The 23,879-nt window shown below is 47.3% G+C and overlaps 1 protein-coding gene across 1 annotated transcript in view; it reads left to right on the forward strand.

The window, feature by feature from the left end:
- CAPN1 (calpain 1) overlaps positions 1 to 23,879 on the forward strand; it is a 597,334-nt gene that overhangs the window by 548,164 nt on the left and 25,291 nt on the right. Inside the window, exons 18-20 of the mRNA XM_069644966.1 lie at positions 16,888 to 16,956; positions 18,050 to 18,128; positions 21,989 to 22,105. Coding sequence (XP_069501067.1) covers positions 16,888 to 16,956; positions 18,050 to 18,128; positions 21,989 to 22,105 — 265 coding nt within the window. The remainder of the gene's footprint in view (positions 1 to 16,887; positions 16,957 to 18,049; positions 18,129 to 21,988; positions 22,106 to 23,879) is intronic.

Raw genomic sequence — 23,879 nt, forward strand, 5'->3', positions numbered from 1 at the left:
GAGTAAAAAGACTATGCCCTCCCATTTCTGACCCTCCACCGGGTTGGGACCTTAATGTTGTGCTCTCAAAGCGCATGGGTCTGCCATTTGAGCCTATGCACAAAGCCAGCCTAAAACACTTGACCTACAAGACTGCCTTTCTAGTATCCATCACCTCCATTAGATGGGTTTGTGAGCTACAGGCACTGTCTGAACAAGAACTTTTCTTAATAATCCACAAGGACAAGGTGGTCCTTAGAACACACCCTAGGTTTTCACCTAAATTCATATGTCAACCAATCCATTGAATTACTACTTTTTTCCAAAATCCATCTAACTCAGCTGAAAGGAACCTCCATACACTAGATGTAAGGAGGGCGGTCTTGTATTATGTAAACAAAACTAGGCCTATAACGAAAACGGACAACTTTTTTTCCATTGCAACTGGCAAGGAAGGGGATGACATTTCAAAGAAAGCAATCGCCAGATGGTTAGTCAAGTGTATACAACAATGCTATTCATTATCAAAAAAAGCCCTGCCTTTCACACCAAGAGCTCACTCTACCAGAGGTACAGGAGCTACTTTAGCATTTATTGCAAACATCCTCCTAGATGCGATTTGCAAAGCAGCTACTTGGAGTTCCGTACACACCTTTACTCAGCACTACTGCATTGACGCACATTCTAAAGCAGATTCACAGGTGGGACAAGCAGTGCTAAAACATCTATTTGCCGCTGTACCATCTCACAACCCACCTCCTCCAGATACTGGTTGCTAATCTATGCATAGCATGTGATCTAAGTAGATACACAAGCCTCAGAAGGGATACATTATGCACCGTAATTGTATTTCTGATGCTTATATCTGCTTAGATTCACATGCACCCACCCTTCCTCCCCTCCTGGAATCAACGGTGCATAGATGTCTTGATTTATCGCTATTTTCTGCTTTATTACATATGTACTCGCACTACACTTCACGCTACCTCATGTTAGAAACTTCACGCATCGAGGGACCTCGATGCATGAAGAACCAAGGGAACAATAGACGTCACACTAGGGATAGTATTACTGACACAGTCCCTTTAAAAGTTTCGAAAACAAATCATGTAATACTCTGCGACTACCACTAGATGTCGGCCTATGCATAGCATGTGGATCTTAAGCAGATACAAGCATCAGAAACACGATTACGGTGAGTAATTTATCCCATATACTTACTGACTAACTTGAATTATTGGTGTTGTGTATGGACTCATTGTGGCCCTTGATCACTCTCTCACTTTTCCTGAGACTAAGCCTTAACTGCTCATCCACCTACCTTGATTGAGTTTTGGCTAGCCTCTGTGTCTTCCCTGTTTTTACCATAAATAGGCTGATCACCTAAAATCCTCCCCCCAAGGGCCGGTTTTAGAAATCCATCTAAACAATGTGAATATTAATCAACGATAGTCACACAAATGTCCTGTTTCTTTGAAGGATATAGAATGGTCCAGCAATTTCCAGGGCCTACTTGTGCCCTAGCGTGTCTAGGAGTTCTACTAGTGTATAAGGAGTGGCTTTGGTTTGTTGTGCTTTGTGACTATCTCAGCAAACTGAATTTCCCCATGAAAAGGACAACACTCCTATCAATTCTAGTCATGTTCTTTGACTAACATGGTACCTGAATTTCCTGGACGCCCTATGTGTGTGTTGCATATTACTGGGAGGGGGAGGCCTGTGTGTGCGTGTTGCCTTTGGTGGGAACCCTTGGGTGTCCACGCCTTGGCTCCAGTGTGTTTGGGCAGGCAGGAAGTGGGGGAGGATTTTTCACTCCCCTGCCTGCCTAAGTGCCTGAATGGAACCAGTTTCCACTGGGGGTCTGGTTGCCCTGATTGGACAGCCACACCCCCCTTTCTGTAAATTGCTGAGAGAGATTGTAGAGGAGTGTATGCTCCAACTGTATAAAAGGTGAGGCTCGAGGTGTGAAAGGCAAGTCGACCACTGGAAACTGAAGTAACCGAAGAAGACGACAACCAGAGATGCCTGCAGATCCTTTGCAACACTGGGAAGCGACCACTGCTGTCCTAGCCCAGTTTTCTGTACGACAGAGGACCTCCGAGGACGACTCCTTGACTTTGGCTAGTGGGAACAACCAGTCGCAAGACAAACTTTGATTTGAGCCATCTCCCGAGGTCATGTGAGTTTCCAGAGCTGCAAAACCACATTACTAGGAGATCTGCTGCCCATTCGGAGTGTATCATCGTGGAAAGGCCGAACTTATTTATTTATTTATTTTTACATTTGTAGAGTGCACTGCAGCCCATAGACATCGAGGCGCTATTACATGAAGGCGTAAGCAGCAAGAGTATGTAAACATAGAAAACATAAGGTACTTAGTTACAGAGAGTAGCGGAGCATAGTTACAAATGACGTTCGTCTGCCTGTAGATATAAAGGCAGGTAGGTTTAGACAAACAGCCTAGTTTTAAGGCTTTGCGGAAGGCTAGGTGAGAGTCAATCCCCCTGAGGTGCGAAGGTAGGGCTTTCCAATGTGAGGCTGCTAGGGCTGAGAAGCGCGAGCCGCCCGCACGTACTCTACAAGTCTTGGGGGTAGAAATCTGGTTGGTGTAGGCAGATCTGGTGGGCCTGGCCGAGGTGGGTTGTGAAATTCTCTGGGCAAGGTAGGGGGGAGCAAGGTCATGGAGGCATTTATGGGTGAGGGAGAGGATTTTAAAGATGATCCTCTGCCTAATGGGCAGCCAGTGGACCTGCCTCCTAAGGTCAGAAATGTGGTCTTTCCTGGAAAAACCTGTAGCGGCCCTGAGGGCGTTGTTCTGGGCAAGCTGGAGCTTAGCAATGTTTTTACCGGAGGTCCCACCAAGGAGTGCGTTGCAGTAGTCCAACCTGGATCCTATGATGGCCCTAGCAATAGTGAGGCCATTTTGTGAGGATAGGAAGGGTCTTGCTGCGTAGATGAGTTTGGAGTAGTAGGCCGATGAGGAGGCTATGGCATTAACATGCCTGTCCATGGTGAGATTAGAGTCGAGGTAGACTCCTAGAGTCTTGACTGTTTGGGATACCACAATCGTTATGTTGTCGATGGTAAAAGAGGTGTATTGTTTGTCAAGGTTGCCTGGAATGGTTGGTGACCCAATAAGTAAAAGCTCGGTCTTCTCGCTATTGAGACAAAGCCAGTTGTCTACCAACCAAGCTTGGATGGTGGCGTAGATGGAATTGAGGGTGTTCTTGTCCAGCTCATAGTCACCTGTAAGCGGGATGAGCACTTGGGTGTCATCCGCATAATTCGTGTATGAGATGCCCATTGAATCGAGGAGATTGAAGAGAGGCCGTGTGAACAGGTTGTAGAGGGTGGGTGCTATGCAGGAGCCCTGGGGCACCCCACATTTGATGTGGCTAGGAGATGCGCATGCTGAGTCCGAGAAGACTTTCATGGCCCTTTCCTGTAGGAATGAGGTGATCCATGCGCATGCTTTTGGGGAGAAGTTGGCTGCTATAGAGAGATGGTGGCAGAGTGTGTTGTGATCGACGAGGTCGAATGCTGCTGATAGATCGAGCAGGAGCGCTGTTTTACCTGTGTCACGAATGTCATCCATTTGATTTTTCAGGTCAAGTAGAGCTGTTTCCGCCCCGTGACGAGGTCTGAAACCAGACTGCCGAAGGCCGAGAAGGCGGTGCTCTTCGAGGAAATTTTGGACTTAATGATAGGCCGCTTTGTCCAAACTTTTCAATAGAAAGGGGACAGTAGTGATGGGCCTGTAGTTCCCTGGTACTGATGGGTCAAGTGAGGGCTTTTTGAGGAGCGGACGGACCCAGGCTTCCTTAAGATCAGTTGGAACATGGCCAGATTGAAAGGATGCATTTATGAAGGCTGTGAGGAAGGGGGCCAGGGTAGGACCGCAGTCTTTGACTAGCTGTGCAGGGCATACGTCACCTTTACAGTTAGATGGTTTTTAGGAGCGTGATGACCTCAGATTCAGTGATGTCCTTGAAGTCGAAAGGTGGACAGGAGTGGGCTTTGGTCTCTTTGTTGGTGTTAGTATTCTGGTTGGCGATTAGGAGGGTCATAGCTTTTTGGTGTGCCTGAATTTTAGTTTGCAGGGTATTTAGTTTATTAAACATGGCGGATTGGATGTCATTACACCATTTTTCATCTTTCTGGATGGTGGATGGTGGGGTGGACAGAGTTTCAAGTTCCCTGAAGATGGTGAAGATTTCTTTGGTACTAGATTTGGCGTTGGCAATCCTATTGTTGAAGGAGTTAGCTTTAGCAAAGATAATAGCTGTTTTGTAGTCCTTAGAGATAGTCTTAAAGGTGGATTTGGTAGCGTCGTTTGGTTTATTTCTCCAGGCTGAGAGGGCAGCTCGCTTCTTGGAGCGAAGCTGAAGAAGCTCTTGGGAGAACCATGCGTTGGTATGCTTGGCTTTCTTAGATTTTCTGAGAGTGAGAGGGGCGACGGCGTCAACCGCATTGGTGATTGTCAGTTTGAAAGCGTTGGCAAGGGTGTCAGGGTCAGTTGGGGCGTGGCTCGCTGGCCATGGAATAGGACGTGCTGCGTGAGGAGCTCCTGATGATCCGACTCTAATTTTGCCAAAGTTACCCGTTGAAACTGCAACGAGCGGCTAGAACTTTGGGGATCAGGCGTCGGAAGCCGCACGCCAAGTGAAGCTCATTGGAGAAGATCATAGTCCCGGGGAATCGTGAGATATACATGTTTTTGTTGGTACGGCTGTGTGACCGCTTCGGCACCAAGATGGCGGCTAATAAAGGAGAGGCCTCCGAGGAGAAACGAAACTGATCCCCGGAACTGCGGGACATGACTGCGAGAATTGCCTGGAGGAATAGTACAAAGGGGACATATGGCAGGGTGTTCGAACTAGCACCATGTGAGAGCCCGGCCTGGCACACGTTAATGGAGCCTCGGCGATCTGACCGCAGGAAGAGATAACATTGGATGCTTGGGCGACAAGGCCTACGGGAGTTGAATGAGGAGTGTGAGGCCATGGCCCACCCGTAAAACAATTCGTAGTGCCATCTCGAATGTGAGCTAGGAGACCTGGGAGCCAGACCATTGTCCGACCAAGGACAGGGCAACAGCTGCACTAAGGTGGAGTCGTACAGGAGTAAAGGGCAGCGCCATGTCGGCTAAAGGATTGAAAGGCAAGACTAAGCAACCCACAATGGAGGCTTTCATGAAAACGCAGCGGACCCCCTCAGCATCGGTGCAGAGCATGGTCGCGACCCCTTCGGAGGACGCCCCCGAAGGGGACATGCACCAGATCCTGGAGGCCATAACGGGACTGAGTGCCAAATGGGATCTGGCAATGGCGGACCTACGCACAGCTCTAGAGAACAAGATCGATGCTGTAGGTACGGAACGCACCCTGCTACGTCAAGATGTCAGGGCGCTTGCAGAAAGGACCAGCGGTCTGGAAAGTGGGGTGAAGATTAACACTGATGTTAGCACGAGCAATGCGAAAGAGATTCATGTCTTAAAACAACAGGTCGCCAACCTGAAAAATCGTGTGGAAGAGGCGGAAGGAAGGGCGAGGAGGAACAACATTCGCGTGGTTGGCCTTCCGGAGGGGGAAGAAGGCCAAGACCCCACAAACTATGTGGAAAACATGATCCTGCAAGGGATCGGAGCAGGGAATCTTTCGCAGGGATTTACGGTTGTGAGGGCGCACCGCGCCCTAATGAGGAAACCCCGGCCGGGGGCCCCGCCAAGACCGATCATTGCGAGGATCCTGAATTACAGGGACAGAGAGAAGATCCTCGAATACTTTCGTAAGGGCGGCACGATAGAGAGAGCATCCACCAACATCACAGCATACCCTGACTATACGATACTGGTGAAAAGGCAGAGGTACAGTTATGTCGCTGTCAAAAGAAGGCTGAGGGCGGCGGGAGTCAAATATATGCTGCTGTATCCGGCACGACTGAAAGTGCTGCATAAGAACAAAGCGCTATTTTTTGATACCCCGGAGGATGTTGTCACATGGCTGGACCTGCAAGGCTGCCCGGAACAAGAAGCGGATAGTGATCGGCAGGATCATACCGAATGAAGATTTTGTAAACACGGACATTGTGAGTGAGCGGGATGAGGACCCCGAGTGTACAAAGAAACTGTAACTGACTGAGCTTTGAACACAATCTGAGCACGGTGCTCGACTTGGACTGGAATATTGTGAGTGTAACTGTAATTGGTAACTGTATGGCATCTGTATGCGTAACGTTTTCTTTTTTGAAAGGAGCAACAAAACGTGGACGACCTACCCCAATAGATTATTAGTTTCAGCGGCCATTAGGGCGGCTTTACCCTACTGAGCCCTGAGTAGAAGCTTGTGCTAGGTGCAGGGCTAGATGTGGGGGTGCCTGAGATCCAGGAATGGAGCTGGGCAACGGTTGGGGAGGGTATTGTTGGGGGAGAGGTGGGTGGGATAAAGGTGGGGGGGATGGGAAGTTGAGTGTGGATTTGGGGAGTTTAAGTTTTGTTTTGAGCCTATTTGAAGGAATCAGCATGTTGTACTTGTGGTGCAAGAAGGGGCGGAATCGGCGGAGGATCGAGAGGGTGCTTATTAACGACCTATGGGGGACCTCAGGATAATAACGTGGAACGTCAGGGGCCTTAACAGTTATCTGAAAAGAAACAAGATCATGATGTATCTGAAAAGGCAGAAGATAGATATCGCACTACTACAGGAGACGTACTTGACACAAGAGAAGTTGGACTTTGTTAAGAGAAAGTGGAGAGGGACTGTAGTGGGCTCGCCATACTCTGCATACGCCCGGGGTGTGTTAATTTGGGTGGCACCGCATGTCCCGTTCAAATCGATACAAGAGGTAGTTGAAACTGATGGAAGGATGGCGATATTGCGAGGGCTGGTGGAGAGCAGGGAGGTATGCATAGTAAACACGTATGCCCCCAACCAAAACACAGCAGCATATTTCAGAAAGGGCCTCCACCCAGACCCTCCACCCTGTGTACCAATCTTAGTACGTGTATAGGAAGCGCGGTGATCTGGGGTGGGGACTTTAATTGTGTGCTGGATCCTGTGGTGGACAGATCAGATGGCAAGGTGGGTAAGCCTGGCCCAGTGGCGAGAGCGTTGCAGACACTGCTAACTGATTTTGGCTTTACAGATGCGTGGAGGATGAAACATCCCACTGAAAGGCAATACTCGCACTATTCAGCCCCGCATCAACTGCACACTAGGCTCGATTACGTCTTTGCTACAGCAGATGTGATGTCTGAGATTACCCAAATAGAATATAGGGCTAGGGTCCTCTCGGATCACTCGCCCCTGATCCTCAGATGGCAATATTGCCCCCCGAGGGCGAAGATCCCTACATGGCGCCTCCGAGCGGAGGCGCTTAAAGATCCAGTCTTTAGAGAAGATATAAGGGAAGAGATTACCAACTTCTTTGAGAAGAATACTGGGAGTGTTGATTCTGCGGGCACATTATGGGAAGCTTTTAAGGTGGTGATGCGGGGGGCGGCCATTGCTAAGTCAAGAGGGTTACAGGGTGGGGTCTTGGCTGACCTGCAGAGGACGGAAACCGAGCTAGAAACAGCATTGAAGAGCGGTGACGTAGACACAGAGCTGGTACTCCAACTAAAGCAACAATGTGCAGGGCACTGGGAAAGACTCTGCAATCTCAATTATAGGAAATATGTTGAGAGGCAGCACGCGGGGGGAGATAAGACAGGCCGCCTTTTGGCCTGGCTATACAAAAGCGAGACCCCTAGGCCTCCGATTAGCACCATTATTAGGGAGGACGGGGAGGAAGTGGCCACGCAAGAGGGGGTTAACAAAGAATGTATGGAATATTACAGAGTACTGTACGGAGATGATGAGATGGGTGACCAACGCAGGATAATCGAGACGCTAGAAGACATAGGACTGCCCAAGATAAGTGAAGAGGAGAGGGAGGAGTTAGATGAGCCAATCACGTTGGAGGAGTTAGAGGAGGTTGTGAAGCAGTTGCCTACCTGTAAGACCCCGGGAGCAGATGGGTTCCCCAGCGAATTCTATAAAGTATATAGAGAGGAAATCCTCCCCCCAATGCTGGACATGCTTAATGAATCGTTTGAGATAGGACGGTTGCCTGAGTCACTCAGAGAGGCGATTATAATACCGCTGCCCAAGCCCAATAAGCCGGAGCATAGATGTGGTTCCTACAGGCCTTTGTCAATGCTAAATCAGGACAGCAAGATTCTCACGACTGTCCTAGCAAATCGACTGCAGAAAGTGATTGGTAGACTCATACATCCTGATCAAACGGGTTATGTCCCGAACAGGAACATAACACACAACCATAGGCGACTCCATCGGGTGGTGGAATGGGGTAGTAAGAACGAGGGTGAGATGGCGATAGTGTCTCTAGACGCAGTTAAAGCTTTTGATTCGGTCAAGTGGTCGTGGCTATTGGCTGCTTTGGAAGGGTATGGTATGGGGCCAGGCTATATCAGATGGGCTAAAATGTTGTACAGTGAGCCGCTTGCCAGGGTCCGAACTGGAGCGGTGATATCCGCGAGATGGCAACTTGGTAGAGGCACCAGACAAGGGTGCCCCTGGTCTCCGATGCTTTACATCTTAGCCCTGGAACCTCTGGCGATATGCCTTCGGGCACAGTATGATGCGATAGGCATTGAGGTAGGAGGGGAACGACACTTGATATCCTTGTACGCAGATGATTTGTTGCTGTACTTGCAATACCCAGAAGAAAATCTCTTATACATACTTGAGGTGATGGAAAGGTGCGCAGAGTTGTCGGGCATATCGGTGAACCCCCAAAAGTCCATCATATTCCCGCTGGGTAGCTATAAGGGGACCCCTGTAGATAGACTACTGGTGCTACAGGTACCATGGGCAACTAGCTCTTTTCGTTACTTGGGCATAGATGTATATCACACGGTGGAAGAACAACACAGACATAATACGGAAGTAGCCGTCGAGAAAATTAGGAACAGCATGCAGTTCTGGGCAAGATTGCCCTTGGCGATGATGGGGCGGGGGGCTATGCTTAAGATGATAGTTCTGCCCAGACTCCTGCATTACTTTAGTAATATCCCATACATAATACCCAAGAAGTTTTTTAGTAAATTGAACAGCATGTGTAGGGACTTCCTGTGGCACGGTACCTGAAACAGAGTGGCGTTTTGGAAATTGCAGAACTTTTATGAAAAAGGAGGTATCAGACTGCCTCATTTTGAGGTTTATTATTTGGCGGGACAGTTACAATATGTAGCTAAGTGGCTTTCTGATGAAGTGACCCCTGAGCACAGGGTGCTTGGACAGGACTGCGCCCCGTTTTATTTGAAAGAAATGATTTGGCTGTCTGATACCGAAATGAAGGGGCGTCCTGCGATGTTGAGGCTTGGATGGAAAGTTTGGCGTAGGGCTTGTCGTTTGATGGAAGTCCCATGCCCGTGCCTCCCGCAGGTACCGCTGGTTGCTTTGGCAGGAGGGGATAATCAGTTGAGGGTGATTGTTAGGACCTGCTGGGAATCGGTGGGGCTGGCAACGCTAGGCGATGTTTGGCAAGAGGGATCCATTAAGGAATTCATAGAACTCAGCGAAGAGACGGGGCTACACACGGGACAATATGTCACGTACATTAGGTTGGTACGGATAATTAAGAACACCTGGCCAGAGACAGTTTTGATAGAAGAACCAGATGCAGTTTTGGGAGCAATATACGACATATCCGAAGGAGGTCATGAGATCTCGAGACTGTATGAGATGGTGATGGCTATGGCGGGGAAAGATTTGACACATCTGAGACTGGACTGGGAGGCGGAAGTGGGGGCCCCGATGGAGGATGGGGTGTGGGAGCGTTCCCTGGGCTACCACAAAAAAGTGTCTAGGAATGCCAGATTAAAACAAATACAGCTGTATGCAATGCATAGGGCATACATGACCCCCTTGAGGATATCTAAGTTCCAAAACGCTGGAATACAAGTGTCCTAAATGTAACCTGGAGAATGCTGACATGACACACATGTTTTGGTCGTGCCCGATCATCAGGTGTTTTTGGGGAGAAGTGGCGCAGAAACTGGCTGATAAAAGGGTTACTCTTGTCACAGACACGGCCTGGGCCTGCTTGTTGGGCGGGTTTCCTAGGCCACGGAAACTCAGGCATATTGAGAAACTGAGAAATCTGGCGTATGTGCTGGTGAAACGTAGGATCGCCATGGGGTGGAAGAAATGCCACAAACCCAAGGTGGATGTTTGGTGGAAGGACTTGCAGAAATGGGCGGAGGCTGAAACGATGGCATGGCAAGAAGCGAGTAGCCGGGCTGATGAAGGGGAGGCGGGCACCCTGTTGGCTTGGAAAACGCTAATAGCAGAATTGTTAGGAGTAATATCAGATCCAACAGACTCTGAAGAGAACGAAACCCGGCCCCAAGTGCCAAACATTGAATGAGAGTGACAAATAGGCTCACGGGGCGGGGGGGGGGTTAGTGGGAGCAGTGATTAAGACAACTTGATGTGTAATGGAACTGTAATGATTATGCTGCTTGTTTGGTTTTTGCTGTTTTGTTTGCATAAAATCAATAAAATAATTTTTTTTTAAAAAAGGGTGTCAGGGTCAGTTGAAAAGGGGGCTTGGAGAGCCGGTACCTCAAGGAAGGGCGTGATCCTTTCTACAGTTAGTAAGCGGGAGCTTCTGGCGAGAGCTGCGGGAAGAGGGATGGTGGGTTTGGGGGGCCCTTTAGATGTGTGCAGGTCAAATTGGATGTGATGGTGGTCAGTCCACGGGACAGGAGAGTTTCCAGTGATTAGCACTGGGCAGTTGTGGTGGGCAACCCAATCCAGAGAGCGCCCTTTGAGGTGGGTAGGATTCGAGATCGTTTGTGAGAATCCGAGAGTGGCGAGGGCTTTATTTAGGGCGGCCGCGTGGGCGTCATTAGGGTCGTTGAGGCCTAGGTTAAGGTCACCTGTGAGAAGGACTTTGGATTTTTTCTTTAGGTTCACTGAGTGCTTGGATGAGGGATTCCTGGAATTCGGCAATGAGACCCAGAGGTCGGTAAACAATATGAAGGGTCAAGGTGTGGTTGGGGGAAAGATAGATTCTAAGGGGAAGGTAGTTGCAGCTGTGGCAAAGTTCTCCTTCGATCCTCCTAATGGTGAGGTTTGTCTTTGGCGATGAGGGCTTCTCCCCCACCTCTGAGAAGGTGTCGGTCTTGCCTGTAAATATTGTATCCGTCTGGGATGGCCAGGGAGAGGGCAGGCCCAGATGAGTCATTCAGCCAGGTTTCAGTGATAATAAGGAGGTCAGTGTTGTTTTTGAGAATTAAGTAATGAATGTCTAGAGCATGTGAAGGAACTGAGCAGGCATTTATTAGAGCACACTCAAGGGTGGAGGTTGGTTGGGCCGTGGCTGAGATGGCCATGGGGTCATGCGTATGCATGATAGTTGTGTCAGGGGCATAAGGCACAGGTGTGTTCAATACAATGGGGGCAGCAGGTCCAATAGGCAGATTGGGTGCAATGGGGGCAACAGGCACAGCAGGCAAATTCAATACAGTGGGTGCAGCAGACCCGGCAGGCAAATTCAATACAGTGGGTGCAGCAGACAAGTTCAATACAGTGGGGGCAGCAGGCCCGGTAGGCAGCTTGTCCAAGTCTTTGTTGAATCCTCATGGACACTCCAGAGATCCGATCCAACTCACCCAGACCCCCTCAGCAGAGTGTGGGACTGTGAGAAGCGAAGAAGATTGACCGGGCGAATCGCATGCTTTGTTGGTGCTGCAGAAAAGGCACCCAATCTGCAGAGTGACCAGAGAAGTTGCTGAAAGGTGTGGCAGATGTCCTCCCTCGAGACTGCTACTGAGAGATCCCGTCCTTTGTCCTGCCTTTTTTTTATCAGACCAAGGAATCCAGAGGTCTGGTCCAGCGCGGCCACATCGAGAAGAATCCAGCCACAATCTTTTCTTCTAACCTAAGGTACTCTGGGGAGAAAGGTATCCTCTCTCCCTGGTTGATCTCTAACTTTTCCTCTAACTTTCAGTGTTATGCGGATGACGCGCAGTCTCTTTCAGGCTACCCTCGTCCTCCTCCTCGCTCATCCCGGATTGTCTTTCTGCTTTTCAGGCATGGTGCGCCTCTAATGATCTCTGCCTTAATGCCAGTAAGACGGAGATCCTTCTCATTGGGACTGCTGCTCCTGCTTTTCCACTTTCACTCTGGCTGGCCCTCACCCTCTTGTAAGACAAAAAACCTCTTGGTCATCTTCGACTCCACTGTTTCCTTCTCTCCACACATCAGACATTTCCAGAAAGTCCCATTCCAACTGCACCTCCTCAGAGGTATTCTACCTTTTCTCACCTTCCCCCAGAAGCTCACTGTCTCCAGAGCCCTGGTTCTCTCTAGGCTTGACTATTGCAACAGCCTCTTTCTCAATCTACCAACGCTGCCCTTGGCAACTCATCCAAAACAGGACCGCAAAACTTATCATTGGCACCTAGGGTCGTGGGGACTGCTTCTCTCCAGCTTTGAAATCCTTTCACTGACACCCGGTGGCTGCAAGGATCAAGTTGAAGACCCGCTGCTTCGTCCACAAGGCCTTCTGCGGCCGGGGCCCGTACCCCGTACTATCTCCAATGCTGTCGTCCTAAGTACCTTCCTTCCAGAGCCCTCCGCTCCGGTTGACTTCCAATTCTCTGCGGGTGAGTCGCTTCTCCAAGCAGAGACTGGGTGGTAGATTTCTTTCCTCTGCAGGTGCCTTCCTCTGGAATGGCCTCCCTGCCACTCTCCGCCTTGAGCCAGACCTCCTTAAGTTCCGCAAGCTCCTCAAGACTGTCCATTTCTCCTCTTCCTTTTCTCTGATTCTCCCCTGCTAACCTTTCCCCACCTCATTTTCTCTCTGCCTTCCCTTTGCTATCATTCCCTTCCTCCTGCTCAGTTACGTGACTTGCTGCCTGTTGCTCCTCTGAGTCATATAGGACACCTGGCCTCCCTTGCCCAGTCCCTAGCACTTGCCTTTGCGTCCCCCTGCATTGCCACCTGGCCTTCCTTGCACTTCCAGGGCATGTTCCCATTGGAGGCCCTGCCCTCCGTGAACTTAACCCAGGGCACTGTCCACTGGGTGCACTTCTCCCCCTTCCTCTCCCCTGCACTTCTTGTCTGTGCACTTGCACAATCTAAATGATACTAGGCTCAGTAAGATTGTTTGTCTTGTTCTCCCCTGTTTCCCCTCCCTGCCTGGTTGCGCCTTGAGACACTTGTGTATAGGTGCATTATAAATGACTTATTAATTAATTGCTTACCTTGATCCGTGACGTCCCTCCAAAGCGTTGGGAGTGCACATATAGGTGGCCAGAGTACCCCCCCCTCTTACCTCCGACTCAAGCCGCTGCTTGTCTCCCTTTAGTGAGTCCTTTAACAGGGTCTCCAACGTTGATTGTGTCCTCTTGCATCTTAGGGACTAGAGACTGTAAAGTATCCACAGGAATTTTCATAGTCTGCTGCTTGGCAAGACTTTGAAGCCTTCTCCGAACTGCCTCTAGTTAGGGTTTTGTTCTGGAACTAAAAGACTTGCTGTGCGAAGAAACTGCCTGTAAAACCTTAAGAACTGCTGGTGTTGCACTAACCATCTATTTTCCTTCCCAAAAGTCACTACCTTTGTTTGTGGCGTAAATGTTATGATATGCTATGATTAGTTATTTATCATGCGCTTAATACCCAGAGGTTTCTAAGCGTGGACCTGGGGATCGAACCAGTGTTGCTCCGTGTCGTCTTGCTTCCAAAGTGAGCACGTTGCCGCTGAGCTATCCTCCCGAGACTTTACTGTATTTCTGCTAAGATTCGCAAGTGCACATTATTACTGATAATACGATAGAACTGTCATTACTGTCAAAAACTGTAACAAATGTAACCGTAAGCAACTACAAACTAAGCAGTGGCCTTGAAAAGTATTCTAAAGTATTCCTAAGTTTTTTGGGTTATTGTGCTAAGTATTTTAAAGTGATTCTGGTGTAAATTTAATACATCTATATTTTAATCTAGGTTTATGTGTAAGTGTTTCTTTGATGTGCACTACTAAAGGTGTAGTGTCCTTATCTACAGCTCAGATCTTCCTCTTATGATACGATACGCCTGTCTGCTCTGCCACTCTAGCAAGGTTCCAGCAGTAGTACACCAACAAACAATGGTGGGAACCTCCAAACCCGGCACCTAGAGGTAAAACAATACATATGAAACAGGTGGTGGTGCCGGAAACACGAGAACAACTGAAGAACAAGGCAAAGGGTATTACATCAAAAATTAATTTTATTTTGTTATGGATTGTAAAAAAGTCTTTAATTCATTTTGTAAAACACATCCTATATAACAGACATTCATACATTCATTCATACTAATACAGCTCTAAAAATAGTACATTTACATTTTTTAAAGGGAAATGTGAAGAAAGTGCAACAACTGTTCCATTGTTAGGATAAAAATTACGCTTTCTAAAAAAACAATTAATGGGATCAAAAGCAAACAGATACAAATTCTGTGTAATGGAAATGTCAACAACACTTCCAGTGTCACTGCTTTTGATCCCATTAATTGTTTTTTTAGAAAGCGTAATTTTTATTCTAACAATGGAACAGTTGTTGCACTTTCTTCACATTTCCCTTTAAAAAATGTAAATGTACTATTTTTAGAGCTGTATTGAGCTGTATTAGTATGAATGAATGTCTGTTATATAGGATGTGTTTTACAAAATGAATTAAAGACTTTTTTACAATCTATAACAAAACAAAATGAATTTTTGATGTAATACCCTTTGCCTTGTTCTTCAGTTGCTCTCGTGTTTCCGGCACCACCACCTGTTTCATATCCAGCAGTAGTACAGACTGATACTAAGAGTTGGGGGATCCACAGACCACTTGGATAGCTTACTAAAGTCTTACCTCCAAGTGGGACTTTAGGAAAACCCCATTAACACTGAGTGATGCGAGGGCGCTGTACCCATCCAGGTTTCATACACACACACACCCATCATCACTGCTATAATGTGGTTGCCAAATCAGTCCCCCGACACAAATCTAACTAGGTGGGTCATGTGGTTCATATGCAGGAACAAACATTTTAACTTAAGTGTTCATAACCTCTTGCACCGACAGAGATTACCCAATTTTTGCACTCAGTGAAAAAATTTAATATTTCTATGTTTACACTGAAAAAAAACAGTTATCTGCAATTTCTTTTTAAAGGGGCAAACAGGAAAACACTGATAAACACAGATTCTCAATGTTTTGGGAAAAACATCACAGGAAGTAAAAAGGAAACCCTAGTCATGGGGTATGGGACGCTACAAAGCCTGCATCTAGTTCAGACCAAGAAGTGGTTTGGGTCACCCTAAAGCTTGTAATGCCAGGACGAGTGAGGTAGCCGGCTTTGAATATTTCGAACTGACATCACCTCAGAGGCAATGAAGGCCTAAAACCCTGCATCCTGGAAAAAGAAATTGGACAAGTGAAGGGAAAGGAGCCCGACAATTTAAGCAAAACCATCCTCACCAAACTTTTGTTTATAAAGATCCCATTTCTATTTGAGTTGCCCATTCATGTGACTAAGCCCCCCCAATTAAGATAGTAAACTATAAGGTATTGTCGGGTGAATTACTTGGTCGTAGGTTGAACCCTGTGACAGTGCCGGGTGAGATTGCAGAGCCCTCAAGAACTCTGCATTTTATAGAACAGATGTCTCGGAAAAAGGGAGACATGGAGGTTTATAGAGATCTCGGAGATGGATGTTTTAGCCATTTTGGGGATAGTGCCTTTTAACCCTGCTTCTTGCCATTGACAGCTGAGGATCTTAGTGTTGAATCATCAAGAACAACCAGGGATCTGACATTGTGCAAGTAGAATTAACTTCTCAGATTCTATAGAGTAGCAAATTATACAAGTTCAAGTTCTGTTCCTCTTTCGGGTATGAATCCCACTTTGGGTGTACTGTGATGAAGTCACCCGCCTCACCTTACTGGTGGATTGTGGGTTCACCAAGCAGGCTAGTTGACACCACAAGTCAGGTGATGCTGGCATGGGGACGATCCCTTGGCTACTGCTACCAGGCTGTGTGTAACAGGGTTTTTCACAGCCCTTGTCGCTTTAAGGAAATTGAGTGGACAGACCTGCAGAGCAAGTAGTGCCTTCACATTTGACTTCCCTCGCACTGATGCAGAAATCAAATCAGACACCACATGGTGTTGGAACAGGAGTCCCCTCATGCTTTCCACCCCCAAGGCCTGTTAGGTTAAGTGAGTCCTTGCTGAGGGTGGGCCAGAGTATGGCAAGCAGAGACACAACCGCCCATATGAAGAGACCAATTTACCCCAAAGTCCCCCCCTTAGAACTGTAATCCATCCCTGGGAATAGAGGCATCATCAGCCTGTTTCCATAGCTGCTGCATAGGGAGAAACACTTAAGTTCCCTTCAGCCATAGAGGTGTGGGGCAAGGCTCTATAAAAGAAAGGCCCTGTTCCAGAAGACCGAATCTGGAGAAGGAACTCATTTGGAGGCATCTGGCGAAGAGTGCAGAAGGAGAATTGACAGGAGGCAAGATGAGAGAGAAGGGGCTTGGGCAGGGGAAAGCTTTCAGGGCTGGTTTGTCTTTCTGTAATAGTTGGGGTATTGGAGGAGAGGGGAGTCTAAACACCCAAGACGGACTTGTTTTACAGCAATATGTTCTATTTTCTCTGTCTCTCTCTGTCTCTTATCCTGTTGGGGCACTCGTACTTCCATTGTTCCTTCTGTTTGCAGTAATTGCATGGAGTTCTGAGCAGAACATGGTTTATCAATTTTCTTCAGTATTATACATCTTTGGGCCAAAATAATCTTTTTCAAATTCTCCTACTTTATCTCACCCTGAAAACTTACCTTGATAATTCTCCTTAACTGGCCTACTATAGAAAGATGGAGATGGCAAACTGGGCCTGGTGGAATTTAATGTTTTATGGAACAAAATTAAGAACTACCTGGTAAGTCACATTACTGCCCTCAGACTCTCCAACCCCCTTGCTGTTGTGTGTTTTAGAAACTCTTAAGTTGAAATCTATGCATAGCTCACACCAAATAGAAGAATAATCCTTTGAACATATCCAGGTAAGACTGCTAACCTCAACCACAATTCTACAGGCAAGACAATTCAGTTAAAGCTTCTTTCCAAGACACTTGACCTGATAACGAGTAATTTGGTAGGGAATAAATGCTGGTAAAACGGCTGTCATTTTTTCCAAACCGGGTTGGTCAGAGTCTGTCGGTAGGGGCAGTAAACAACCGGCAGGCCCCTATCGACAGAGAATTCACTGAAGCACTGGCACCGTTAGCAATGGTTCTGTTGCTTCAGTGGTTCCCGACTCTATGGGAATGTATTATCTTGTAATACCAGGATATCGGGTGGCGGAAACGGTAAACTGAGATTGCCGGTAGGCTGCCGGTACTACCAGCAATCTCATATTGAGACCCACTGCTTTAAGGCTTGTCCACCTGTTCCCAATTGTGATAACGGACTCACCCTATAAGTATATTTCATTGTTTAATTCTGTAACCGTTTTAGGGAGATTTGGGTTTCTGAGAAGTTGTTTTAGCCATATTTAATGATTTGCAGTCAGATTTCTGGAATATCGATTTCATTTTACAGATGTTTTTAGGAAACTAACTTTAGCAATTTGAATTCTATGTTCTCATTCAAATGAATAATTTTAATATTGATCATTTTGTTAACATTAGGTACTGTACTGAGAGATTATGATAACGTTATCCGGGGTTTCACCCATATTTTCCTTGGGAAATGCAGGGCATTTTCTTAAACAGTTATTCAAGAATGTTTTTCCTAATTTCCATTTGGAATACTCTTAACCAGTTTCCTACTGGTTTGAGGTATTCAGTTCGGAGAGGTTTGCCAAATCCATTTTTTTAGGATAGATTTATAGTGTTTGGTGCCACCTACTGGAACCTTTAGGAGGCCTTATCTGATCCCCTTTGCCTCTGGAGGCCCTCAGATTGGGTGTATCTGCTCTGTTTTACTTTTGCCCACGCTGTTTCTTTCATGGATGTCTTTGTTCTTCACAGACCATCTTCAGAAAATTTGACTTGGACAAGTCTGGGAGCATGAGTGCCTACGAAATGCGGCTGGCCATCGAATCTGCTGGTGAATTTATTGTGCTTTGCATTTATTGCCTATTGTTTTATGAGATTCTTTGGGTGAGACCTACCTTGATTTCACATACACCCTTACTGTAATTTCCCTAGAATATGGATTGGGATGGTTAACGAGTAGGAGACCTGCCCCAGCTTAGATTACAGAAGGCTCAGATTGGCTACTCTGAGCCTGGCCCATCAGGGGCCTTCTCAATTCATGATATAGCACCTCCAATGATGTTAGCTCTATGTGAGGTATAGATGCTATGGGTGTATCCTTAAACTTTGAGAAGGAGGAAGGAAGAAGTCTATTTTCTGACAACGTTTTTTCAAGTAATATTGGCCCACCATTGAGGACTAAGTGGTGTGCCGAAGTCGCATGCTGGAGGGTAAGTGATGGGACTAGGGAACCCAGAGAGCCACCACCTGCTCTCTGATCCAGGCTCTGGAGGGGCTATATACAAATTAACCCGCTGGCTAAACAGTCCAATCTTAACTTCAGCTTTATCCCTCAGAACCCTAACCCTGAGCCCTATTTGCGAGATACGAGGGTATCCCCTTATCAGAAAATCTATAGTGGGTGCTGCAGAAATCAGTTTTTGCAGATCCGTGTTTGCAGGTACCCATGAAGGGCCCTGTGCTGATGGAGAGAACTTATTGAGACACATGCAAGCCTTCCGCCGTTAATCAAGAAACCATTGTGGACTGGGAACTCTTAACACTGCAGGCTTGTGAGAGTCCCTGAAAACTATATTGTTACCTTGATTTGTTACCTGACTGGCAGGCAGCAATGACCCCTATAGTCCACAATCTAAAATCAAAATGGTGGACCGAGTTAAAGCAAATTCAGCCGGCAGAGCACGTGGGGCTGCCTGTCACTCTATTTACAATAGGTTCACAAGTTGTAGTCCAGAAGCCCCAGTCCCAATCTGACACCATTCACGTATCACATACAGCTCAAGCTAGGTCTGCGCTTTAAACCATAAAATAAATGCATCGCGCAGCTAGCCCAACTAGTAGATAAAAGGGAGTGGGAAATGGCCAAGCCTGTGCAAGTCAGGAGTACAGTGAGAGGCGGAGAGTAGTTTGTGGTGGTGCAACGTGGAGGACGGATGGAAGAAAGGGAGAATGGAGGTGGGGGAGGTTGAAGAGAGTGGATGAGGCTGAAGAGAGCAGAGGAGGCTGAAGAGAGCACATGAGAATGCTGCAGAGATAGTGGAGTAGGGAGAATTGAGCATGGAGGCTGAGGAGGGGGAAAAGTGAAAGAAATGGAGGGAGAATGAAAGTAAAGGCCAAGCAGGATTAAAATAGTGTAAGCAGAATGAGTGGAGTTAAAAAAAAATATGACGGCAACTGAGGGGAAGGTAGAACAACCAAAACCAGTATGGGACAAGAGGGAGAACAGAAGGGAGGCAGAGGAGACAGGAGGATGGTGGAGTGACCAGGAGATAATGAACATCCGAGGAGAGATCCAAGTGTACCAGAAAGGAGAGGAGGAAGTGAATGCTAAAATAAAAAGAATGAGCGCAAGACAGAGGGCAGATGGAGAGGGGACTTGCCAAAGTTTACCCACCTGAGAAGTATTGTGGTAGAGGAGCAGGCCCAGGGAAGCCCCAAACAGTTTACACAGGGGGTCAACTCTTAGGAAACCCAGTGCCAAGCATAGCATTAAATGTCTGATGCCTGACCATCTTACAGATGACCCAAGGCTCCAGGGCTGGTGGTGCCATGTGATTTCCAAAGCAAGAACAACATTTACGACATGCTCCGAAGTGCGACGAAAGACATCTTCAGAAAGCTAAGAATGAAGCACAGGGACACATCAAGGTGGAAGCTTTGGGGGGAGAGGGGAAGGTCTGGGAACCACAGTTCTGAGAAAGTTTCAGCAAGTTGATACTTTTGGGGGGAAAGGGGAAGGTCTGCGAACCACAGTTCTAGGAAAGATTCAGCAAGTTGATACTTTTGTATTTGAAAATCCACCCATAGGCCTGAAAGAACCTAATAACGGTCACAGATGGCCTCATGAACACACCAAGTCTCGAAGACGGTTCAAGGTGTTTTATTAAGTATTTTAATAGGGTCCAACTAAGGACTGTCCCTCTCATCTACCCTGCATCTCCCTCCACTTTAGCCCACAGTACCCGAAAACCCAAGGTCATTACTGGATATCGGTAATCCTAACTGTCTTACATCTTGCTGCCTAGTGTTAGGGCTTAATGGCAACCTACTGTTCTGTCTTACTCCCTCAAGAAGAATGATCTCAGGAAGTGGTGCCTTCCAAGTACCCAGGTCTCACTCAATCTTTACCTCTGATGCATATTCCTTGCCGTGTTCTTTCTTTCCTTCTACTTTCCTCCCTTTTGTTCCTCACATTGTCCTTTCTCTCCCTCCCTTTCTGATGTTCTGCTTTCTAATTCCAATATCCGCTCCCTTCGCTTCTCTCCACTCTACTACTCTGTCCCCCACTACTCTATACTATAGTCTTCTTCCACAGTCACCTTCCTTTCACTCTCTCAACCACCTTCCTCATTCATTATCACAAACTCCCCCTTCCCTTGCACTTAATGTCAATCACTCTCCACCCTCTAGACATGCACTCACCACCTAATACCACTTCCTCTCACCAACCAACACCTCGCCTTGCAATTCTCCTCTACGCTCGCTCCACCGTCCTTCCTTGGTTTCTCAGTGGATCTTTTCCCTTGACCGCACACGACCAACCTACACTGACCCATTCCTCCCGTCCCCTTTTATCCTCCTCAACCCCTTCCATTGGATGTAGGCCTCAGCTGGTTCACCGAGCCAATCTCTGCCGTTTTTTCCTCCAGGGGCCAGGTTACTGATATCAGAAACTATAAAGTGCCAATTCAGCCCACCCCCTTTATGAACCCTAGGTAACCTGAATGGCAACCCCCTACAATCAGACTGTTTTAAAGTTTGTATTCTATATGGGATGAGTGTCTGGATTGCCAACCTGCAGTGATCAGTGTTCTGCTGGCTTGAGGTTCACTGGTGCATCTCTCGCTGGTGGGTTGCACGCTCTGGGCTCCATCGCAAGGAATTCTGGTCTCGGTGATTATGAAAGGCAAGAGAGAAAACACTGGGCAGCATGTTGTACGGCAGGTATTTGAGGATGAAAAGGGGTATTCTGAGACACTAGCCTGGCACATGAAGAGGGGACCGAGACAGGGCTTTCCCAACTCCCGCTTCTGAGGCAGGATTGGCTCTGGCAAATAGTCTTGTAGGCAACTGGCCCCAAGTTGAGGAGTCCCCCGACCCCTCTTTCCGGGGCCAGGTTCCTACCTTTGTCACATAACCTAATCTCCTAATTTCTGTTGGGATAAATAAAACCTTTAAATGGTATTCCTTGACTTCAGGTGTCTGTGGAATTTACGCCCATGATCGGTATGAACAAATAGGAACTTTGTTTTTTGGTCAATAAGCTTTACTGCTGTCAAAATCGTTCTGATCTGAGTGGGATTAAAAAGGGGCTCCATGAGACTGATACTGCCCCCAGCCCTTTTTGTTTTATTGATGCACTGTGTCGGGAATACTCCTGGGTTTCTCTACAGTGCAATCCACCTCACATGCAGGGCGTCTGTTGTTTTCTAGGGCTGTCCTCGATGCCTGAATAGGCTGAGACACTGCCAAACACACCTGGGTGTTATATTAAAAGCTATGTGGTGTAAGGCAAGTTGTGTGCTAGGCTTGCATCCTGAAGCCACATGCACACTGGTTCTTTCTCTGAAAATGCTATTGTTCTACCAGTATTAGATGGTCTGCTGGTGCTCACAAAGGTGTGGGGGGGGGGAGAAAAAGTCCAAGTCATGTCAGGATTTCTTTAACATATTTTTATTTTTACTGTTTCAGGTTTCAAACTTAACAACCACCTTCACGAGTTGATAATCATACGATATGCAGAGCCTGACATGGCCCTTGACTTTGACAACTTTGTCTGCTGTTTAATGCGACTTGAAACCATGTGGAGTAAGTGTCCTCTTTTTCTGTTTGCACTGTTGGTGGAGGTGCACTAGGTTTTTTGTTTCTCTTTCTAGCTAGGAAGAGAGAAGTGTTGAAACCAAGGTCATCTGTAGAGGTAATTCCTGCAAAAGGGTTGAATTGGCACCAATTCTGAAATCCCCGCTTATCCTTGGATATTCCACAAACTTGATACTATGCCTGGTATGGATGCAGATATTGTAATCTCATTCTGACCTCTAAAGGTGAACAATTTTAAGAGAGGCCAGACCTTTCTGATAGGTTATTAAACAGGGAGAGTGACCAAGGATTGAAATGACTTGGAATGTAATCTCCCCCATTAAGTTGATTCCTTCACAGACAATCCGAGAATTGGAATGGTCCCAGAAATGTAACTCTTCTCTTGACAAAGCATATGACCCACAACTAGGATTTTAGCTCGGTTTATTGTTATCAGGATGAGGTTAAGAGAAACGCCTGAGGGAATTAGGTGTATCTATAACTGAAAAGGGTTTTCCTATCCTGGAACAATCTAGACAAAAGGTGTGGTTCCACTCTGGCATCTCATGACCAGATGTGTCTGCTTCCAGTCCTATCCAGGCCACTACGCATCTTCAGCTCTGTTAGCTGCCGTAGTCCATTCCGGTCCTTACTCTGTCTCCTTGAAGTCTCCTGGTCATGCATGCCGTCTTGGTTGGTGTTGGTTCCTGTACACTCGTGCTGCCATCCTATAAGCCCCACTGCCTAAGGACTGATCTCCTGCTGCCCTGCTTTTATTTTCCTATTTCCGTTGTGTGGATCCTTCAGGTGCCTCAACAGCATCTTTTACCATCGCAGTGTTGGGTCCACTACTTCCTGGGGCTTTTTTGCATTGTAGATCGTCCCTTTGGGCTGTATTATCAGGGATCCCTGCTGACAGATGGGATCCCACAGAGCAAATTCAAATATAGCAGCGTTTTCTCTCAATGTTTCCAATGTGGGTTTCACGTTCTCGTTCTCCACAAAGGTACCTTCTGGCCTACAGAATCCCACGGGAAGGGCTGCTCATAAGCTGGGCTCTCATGTCTTGTGCAGATGTCTGAAGGATCTACCCCAACATAGGTCTTACTGGGATAAATAAACCTCATTATAGTCTAGATATCCTGAAGCAGAGTCACCGGGCTCAGATAGGGAGCATGGGGGGATGAGAGCATCAGGGTCGGGTCACATCTCTCATGGTTTATTTTTCACCTGGGCCGGTAGAAACACTTTGCATACTGTGACGTAGTCTGACTTAATATTCCTACTCTGAGGCATCGTGGGGCTCTTGGGACCACAAATGCTGTCCAGCTGAATCGAGAGCAACCTGAAGGTGGACATAGCATGGATTATGAATGAACCCAGGCAGAGATAGAAGAACAATCTCGCACACTGGGGGCTATAATACAGGGGAAATGAATCCCTTCCCCAGCTACAGTTAGCCCTGCACTAAACTGCGCTCACCAGTTTCTCAGAAGAGTGGGAGATATGTGAGCCACAGTTACATAGGGGCCTTACCCAGACTCCACTGGCAAACCTCGCTGGATCCCTCGAGTGAGATGACAGTTGGAAGGAAAAGATTCTAACCACATTCTGGAACAGGCAAGATGGGAGAAGGGGAAGCCGTGCAGCTCTAGCACCACTTCCACCTTACTTGAAAATGGCAGGAAGGGTTTTGCGTCCTTGCACACTCATTCACGCACCATTTGGGCACAATCACATGCAGTGAGAGAGTCAGTATCCTCAGCTGAGAAGGATTATTAGG

Source organism: Ambystoma mexicanum, chromosome 2p, assembly GCF_040938575.1.
Source record: "Ambystoma mexicanum isolate Mex_15411 chromosome 2p, UKY_AmexF1_1, whole genome shotgun sequence".
NCBI lineage: Eukaryota > Metazoa > Chordata > Amphibia > Caudata > Ambystomatidae > Ambystoma > Ambystoma mexicanum.